Raw genomic sequence first — 7,500 nt, forward strand, 5'->3', positions numbered from 1 at the left:
CACACACACACACACACACACACACACACACACACACACACACACACACACACACACACACACACACACACACACACACACACACGCATGCACGCACGCACACACGCAAACATGTCCCAACAGGACCATCATTGACCATCGAGGCAGCCTCGTGTCGATGTTTGACGTCGCGGCGTCACACAAGCGGCCTGACCGCTCACCCGGTGCGGGGGCTGGCATGAGGATGGGGGATGGGGATGGAGGCGGGAGTGAAGTGGTGATGACTGCACTGGTGAAAGAGAAGAAGTAGCATGTGCAGTCTCCAGGGGGGAAAGGATCATGCAGAGGTCATGGAGACAAACAAACTTGGATGTGTGTTGCATGTTTCATGCTGCCACGCACTCACACATCCGCTTGCGCATGACAATCTGCTTGATCAGAGTTGTGGTTGGCGTGCTGCCAGGACCGGCGCATCAGTGTGTGGAACGCACACTGGTCGCAAGACAAGAACGACCTCATGGAGTGGCTGACGCTCGCTGCACCCGCATTTGAGCCATCGCATGACCTGCAGGTGCCTGCTTGCGTGCTTGCGTGCGTGTGTATATGTGTGTGTGTATGTGTATGTGTATGTGTATGTGTATGTGCATGTGTGTGTGTGTGTGCAGTTGAGTGCGTGCGAGTGTGCCATTGTGCGTTCGTGTGTATTTGCGGACATGAGTGCGCGTCCCTCACTGTGTGCGTGCCTGCAAGCAAGCCGAAGATCGCATTTCGCTGACCAATCTTCTGGTGACTGCCACAACGCCAACAACAAACAGGAACAGCCGCCCACGCTGGCCCGGTTTTCGCCCGTGGATCCGGAGCTCATTGTCTTCACCTCATTTGCGGCAACGCAGCAGGTGCGTGTGTGTGTGCGTGAATGATGGAAGAGGGAAGGGAGTGTGTGTGCAGGTGTGAGTGAGTGAGTGCTGCTGTCCTGTGCTCTGCACTTTGACGCGTTTGTGTGCAAGACAACTCGTTTGCATCTTCTCTCAACCCTCACCAGATGCACCGTGTATGTATGCATTGTATGTATGCGTGTGTGTATCTGTATCTGTTGGCGTGGACACAGCTCAACTTCTACTCGCTGACGCTTCGCTCCATCGTGCGCAGGATTCGGTGCGTATGCGGGTTGTGTGTGATGTCACGGTGCGTGGGTGTGATTGTAGACGTCACATGCAGCGTTTACACACTGCCTTGTTTCACCCGTTTCCTCTTCAACTGACATTCGAGAACTTCCAAACGCCAATCCCAAACCGCTTTATCTCAACCCCGCACACCACAGTCTGCAGCAGTTTGCGTGGGCTCTGGACATTTCGCCACGCGGCACACTCGTTGCCGTTGGCACGCCAGACCGACTCGTGAAGATTGTCGATTACGACCAAGGTGGCGTGGTTGAACGTCTCTATCTGCGTTGTGCACATGCACGTGTGGTGGCTGTAGTGCTTGCTGTGCTCGCATTCGTGTTGGATTTGGGGAACAAACGTGATGCTCCAATCTTCGAGTCACTCATGCACAAGCACATGCACCCACGCATGCCCACACATTATTCACGCACTGCTGCCTTGTGTTGTGCGTGTTTAGGCACGTTCCAAGATTTCCCGGCACATGGAGACGTTGTTCGCTGCGTTCGATTCTCGCAATCTGGCGAATCCCTGTACACATCCGCACACAACCAACTCTTTAAGTGGAAGGCCCTCTTGTGAGGAATTGCGTGTGTGTGTGTGTGTGCGTGTGTGTGCGTGTGTGTATGTGTGTGTGTGCATGTGTGTGTGGTGATCGATTCCGCGCACTACGTGCTTGTGCATGCATCTGATGCCGCTTGTGAGCCAGACAGAGGTGTGACCTGTGCTTTTGGTTTGTTGTGGTGTTGTGAAGACACCACCCACGCTGTGCTGTTGTTATCACTTGCTTTACGCGTCCAACCAACCTGCTGTAGGGCTGTTTATCGTTTTGTTTACGAGGGAGACGGCTTTGGGTTTTGTGTAAATAGCGCCCGCTCACCCACCGCCTTGTAGCAGAAAACGGCGTTTGCTGTTGAGAGAGAGAATACACACGCGTGTCGTGATGTGCTGTGAGTGCCATTCAACTCAAAACCAAACCTGAGCACACATGGGGCGTGCAGCGATCTAACCTGAAGAAAATTGAACGTCAAACAACGATTGGAGGGGGGGGGGGAATTGAAGAAGAAACGATGGGGCGCGTGCGTGCATCTGATGTGTTGTGTGTATGTTTGTGATGTGATGTGATGTGTTGTGTTGTGTTGTGTTGTGTTGTGTTGTGTTGTGTTGTGTTGTGTTGTGTGTGTGTGTGTGTGTGTGTGTGTGTGTGTGTGTGTGTGTGTGTGTGTGTGTGTGTGTGTGTGTTGATCGAGTCCGCGCGAGGAGCGTGCAAAGGCGGCTATGTTGAGAGCATGCGTGTTTCCCTGAAGATGCTCGATGTCAACTCTACGAACATCGCAAACCGCTCCGGTGTTGTTTCCTGAACGCAGAGGGCGAGGGGAGGAATGCGAATGAGAAGCAGCATACGACAGGCAATGCATGAAAACGGGTGCTTGTATGCGTGTGCATGAGCGTGAGCGTGAGCGTGAGGGAGCGAGCAAAGGGGCATGTCATGCATGTTGCTTGTACGACCGTAGCATGTGCGCATGTGTGTGTGTGTTTGTATGCATGGGAGTGCAGTTGTTCAGCGCACCTTTGGAACCATCAGCTGAATCGTCTTTGAGCTCGAACGGCCCCTGATGGCGATGAACAAACGAACACACACACACACACACATGAAAGAAACAGCGCAAGCACCACATGTGAGCGCGACAAGGCGTGGTGAGCGCGACAAGGTTCAATCGCAAGCAACGAGCGGGCAAACACAGTTGCCCTGTCTGTCTGCTTGCTTGCCCTCCATGCTCACGGGCTCACTCTCGCGCGCGCACGGACAATACACCGCAACATGTGCACATCTCACCATGCGGTGTTTTCCATGATGAATCCTTTGATGGTTTTCAGAATCAGTTCACAGCGCCGCTCACAGAACCGGTCATCCATTTCCTGTGTTTGGGGTGAGGGAGTTGGAGGGACCGTGTTGAATGAACGTGGATTGGATTCATGTACAAGAGCAGACACACACACACACACACACACACACAGAGAGAGAAACACAGACACACACAGACGCACAGACACAGACACACAAACACACAGACACAGGCACACAGACACACAGACGCACAGACACACAGACACACAGAGGTTTCTAGGGGCATGGAGCAGTGATAGTGACATCAAAAGGGATGTCCATGACCGGATAACACGTGGTGGCAACTGCATCACCCGATTTTTATAGGTACCGGGGACCCGAGGGTTATTTGGGTGTCAGGGTAACTATACCATTGTGACGCACACACACACACACACACACACACACACACACACACACACACACACACACACACACACACACGGAGACAGCAGGGTCGAACCGGGGTGTAGGAGTGGAGGAGGAGGAGGGGGAGGGTGATGGTCTGGATGTCGTTCTGGAACATACAGCGGATGATGTTGCGAAGTCCAAGCAGCATTTTTGATCGCCCATTGAAGTTGTCTTGCAGCACCTGCAGATTAGGAGAAGAAGGCAGGTTACATGGAGGGAGCGAGTGGGGTTGGTCGTGTGAGTGCACAACAAAGGAGAAGATCTCGACAGAGCAAAACAGCAACGGTGAACGAGAATTAAGCCTTCGAGCACGCGCACACAGAGACACAGACACAGAGACACAGACACCCACACGCACACACACCCACACGCACACCCACACACGCACACACACCCACACGCACACACATGATCACCCACCTCATCGTCGGCGACGAGGTGGAAGACGACGTGGGCGTCCGCAAGATTCGAGTGGCGCGTGATGTAGAAGTCGCCTACATGGCGAAACCAAAGACAACAAAGCATGATACCAGGGTGGCGACATAATGATGGCATGGAGGTGGTGACAGCGGTCGTGATGGGCGCGTGTGAACGTATGGTGCATCGAGTCTGTCGACGGGGAAATGTCTCACGCTAGCCCAAAATAGCGCGGAACAAGCGCAACGAACACATGTGACCAGAGCTGCTTGTACGCACAGACACATGCACAGCATGTGCACACAGACAGACACACATGTGCACACAGACACACACACACACAGACACACACACACACACACAGACATAGACACAGACACACAGAAACACAAACGCACCTGGTGAGAGCTGACCGCGCACACCGCCGTCGTGTGTGGCCATAAGATCTACCTGAAGAGTCTCAATCTGCTCCGGCAACTCAGCAAAATGCAAATCCGTGGACTGAAAGCGCACGGAAAGTGAGCATGAAATTGTGAATGCGTGGATGACATGTCGTGACTGCGTGGATGACATGTCGTGAATGTGACCTTCAAAGACACGGCAGACAACACACAAGCGGAGACAAAGGAGGAGACGCACACAGAAAACGAAAGCACAGCATCCACACAAACATCCACAAAGGCAAGCACAGAGACACAAGCGCAGACATGTACACACACGCACGCGTTCGCAGACGGCAGCAAACTCCGCCTTTGCACCGCTGTAACTGCTGAGACGCGTGTCAACAATGATAACAACCGCACGCAGCTCTGTCGAGTAGAGCGACATGGCTGTGGCCAAACGTTTCGCCTTTGACTCCATCGCCGTTCGCGCGTGCGCCTCCACACCGCATGTGTCAATGATGTTTCCTGATGGCAGCGGACACGCGTTTGTGTGTGATTGTGCGCGCATGTGATTGTGTGCATGAGAGAGAGACAGTGTGTGTGATTGTGTGCATGATGTGTGAAAGGAAGGGAGTGACTTGGGGTCAGGCAGAATTGACTGACTTTGCAACATTACACGAGGGACACCAACAACCTGCGTTCACACACACTCACACGGGCATATACCTGATATGAGACGCAGGTTGTGCTCGACTTTCTTCTGTGTTCCCAACATGACCGTGAAGGACTCAATCATCGGCTCCTGCTCCGCTGTGATGAGGATGATGATGATGGTGATGATGATGATGATGGTACTTTGTGGCGGTAAGCACACACACACACACACACACACACACACACACACACACACACACACACACACACACACACACACACACACACACACACACACACACGTATGCACACACACACACACACACACGTATGCACACACACATTCAGCAACTACAGCACGCCCCTCCAACCCTTCCTGACGTGCACACGTACGTTGGTCCTGTGGGATCTGCGATGAGCTCGACTGTGAGCGCTGCATCGTTCTCTGCTGCTGCGTTGCGGACGTCGTCGTGTTGCTGCTGCTCCCACTCCGCCCAAATGTGAACTTGCTGAACAGAGAGCCTGCACGCGTGTGGGGGTTCGAGAGGGGGGGGGGAGAGAAAGGGCATGAATGAGTACATGGTTAGGATCACATCGGAGAACAGCGAAAGCGATGAAGTGAAGATGGCAAGAAGTACGCTCGATGAATGCACACATGACACACACACACACACACACACACACACACACACACACACACACACACACACACACACACACACACACACACACACACACACACACACGCACTTTGCTGGGATCGTTTGGGTTTCTCCTGGTCTGCGTCGCGGCTGTCGAATGACGGCGGGGGAATGTTTGGAACGGCAATGGATGCCGGGTCCGCGGTGTCACGACTCAACTCCAACACCATGTCCCGAAATGCGCGTTTCTGCAGCTCCTTTTGCATTTTGATCTCGGCATTTAGGTTCGCAAGATGCGTCTGTTGCGGTCAACGATAAGGGCGACATGAGTCATCATGGTGGAGCATGGGCAAGGGAGAAAGCCACCGCATGAACATGGTGGAAACGACACAAGATGCACAAAGTTACGGGCACGGAAAGACACACAATTAAAGGCAGACAAGAGAGAAACACTTGGCATCGCATGCACACACAAACGCGACTGCATAGAGAACAAATCCAAGCACAAACCAGCACATGGCGTGTTGCTCACGCACCTCTCTGTCCTGCGTGTGCTGTCGTGCCAGGTCGGTGATGTCGCGAGCAGAGAGGCCTTGCTCGAGCTTGGCAAGCGCTTGCTCCTGCTCTCGGAGTTGCTGTTCCTCCTTCTTCTGCATCAGTCTGCCATGGCCACGCGTGTGTACGGGTGTGTGTGTATGTGTGTACGAGCGCGTGTGCATGTGTGTGTATGTGTTTGTGTATTTGTGTGTGCGCATGTATGTGCATGGGAACTGTGCATCTGGTGTGACGAGCATTCAAGCCAAATTCACACCCTCAATTCAGGCCCTCGCTCGCACCAACATACATGCGACATGAAACATCATTTACACCTGTCCCGTTTGCTGATCATCTCCTGTACATAACTTGCATAGCCATCCTCCAACTGCAACAGCTGGTTCTGTCGTTGTTATCGTCAGTGGTAGTGATGAAATGAAGAAAGAGACAGATTGAGTGAGTGCAAATCATTTCATGCAACCGACAGACAGACGACCATACAGACAGACAGCCATACAGACAGACAGACACACAGACATGCAGACAGACAGACAGACAGACAGATATACAGACAGGCAGACAGACAGACAGACAAGCAAACGCACACCGACGTACGAGGAGTGGGGAGTGGATGAGTTCGTGGAAGCGCTCGCTGAAGCTGATGGCATCCTCATCAAACGTCTCTGTTGCACCTTCGACGTCTCGCGCGTGACGAAACTCCTTGCAGTTGTTGGCAAACGCATCTGCCCACTGCTGCGCGATGGCCTCTTCATCCTCTTCCAAGCCGTTCGTTTCTCCAGCTCCGTTAACCACTGCCTGTTGTTGTTGCTGCTGCTGTTCCTCAATTTGTTGGCCATCAGCTGTTGCGTTCTCAACCTCGCCTGCTTGCTGGTGTCTTGTTTCTTGCTGCGTCTCTGCTTCGTCGTGTTCACTGGCACTGGTCGGGTGCATCGCTTCTGCGAGCGACAGCGCATCGTCGCGCTCGTCCAGGCGCTGCTGCCTGAGGGTGTGCTGGTGCGTTTCCAGGACGCAGACGAGAGATGGCAGGCAGAGGTCGGGCAGTTTGTACTGTTCGAGAATTCGCCGCGCCACTTCTTCTGGATCGCACTGGGGGCTGATCTTGGCGTGAATGGCTGCGGGCTCCCGCTCATGGCCACCCTGCTGAGATGTTGCTTCTCCACCCTCACCATTGCTTGTCCCCACAGAGAAGAACGGCAGTGACGGCAGCGTGATGGTCACCTCAACAGGCGTGGCGTCGACGTCCTCATACGTTGGTAGCTCCGCATACTTGTGTTCCGACTCCATGACGAAGCCCTTGTTGTTGTGGGTGTTGGGGAAGACGCAAGCGAAAGGATGTTGTGGGTGTTGGGGAAGACGCAAGCGAAAGGACAGCAGCACCCAACAAACCCAGCTCACCTCAGCTTGCTGGACGC

General features: G+C 53.5%; 2 protein-coding genes across 2 annotated transcripts in view; one reads left to right on the top strand and one right to left on the bottom strand.

The window, feature by feature from the left end:
• PTSG_07124 (uncharacterized protein) overlaps nucleotides 1-1,750 on the top strand; it is a 17,711-nt gene extending 15,961 nt beyond the window's left edge. Inside the window, exons 42-47 of the mRNA XM_004992484.1 lie at nucleotides 124-203; nucleotides 420-550; nucleotides 795-875; nucleotides 1,088-1,134; nucleotides 1,301-1,401; nucleotides 1,600-1,750. Of these exons, the coding sequence (XP_004992541.1) occupies nucleotides 124-203; nucleotides 420-550; nucleotides 795-875; nucleotides 1,088-1,134; nucleotides 1,301-1,401; nucleotides 1,600-1,721 (562 nt within the window). The 3' untranslated portion in view covers nucleotides 1,722-1,750. The remainder of the gene's footprint in view (nucleotides 1-123; nucleotides 204-419; nucleotides 551-794; nucleotides 876-1,087; nucleotides 1,135-1,300; nucleotides 1,402-1,599) is intronic.
• Nucleotides 1,751-2,415: 665 nt separating this feature from the next.
• On the bottom strand, nucleotides 2,416-7,372 carry PTSG_07125 (uncharacterized protein; the record flags this gene model as incomplete). Its single annotated transcript, XM_004992485.1, has 13 exons — nucleotides 2,416-2,496; nucleotides 2,710-2,752; nucleotides 2,977-3,059; nucleotides 3,491-3,619; nucleotides 3,859-3,932; nucleotides 4,254-4,356; nucleotides 4,579-4,763; nucleotides 4,965-5,048; nucleotides 5,286-5,414; nucleotides 5,643-5,832; nucleotides 6,070-6,193; nucleotides 6,403-6,470; nucleotides 6,683-7,372. 13 exons carry the CDS (start codon nucleotides 7,370-7,372, stop codon nucleotides 2,416-2,418), a joined length of 1,983 nt encoding a protein of 660 aa, XP_004992542.1.
• Between the last annotated feature and the right edge of the window lie 128 nt (nucleotides 7,373-7,500).

This window comes from Salpingoeca rosetta (genome assembly GCF_000188695.1).
Source record: "Salpingoeca rosetta unplaced genomic scaffold supercont1.16, whole genome shotgun sequence".
Lineage (NCBI taxonomy): Eukaryota > Choanoflagellata > Craspedida > Salpingoecidae > Salpingoeca > Salpingoeca rosetta.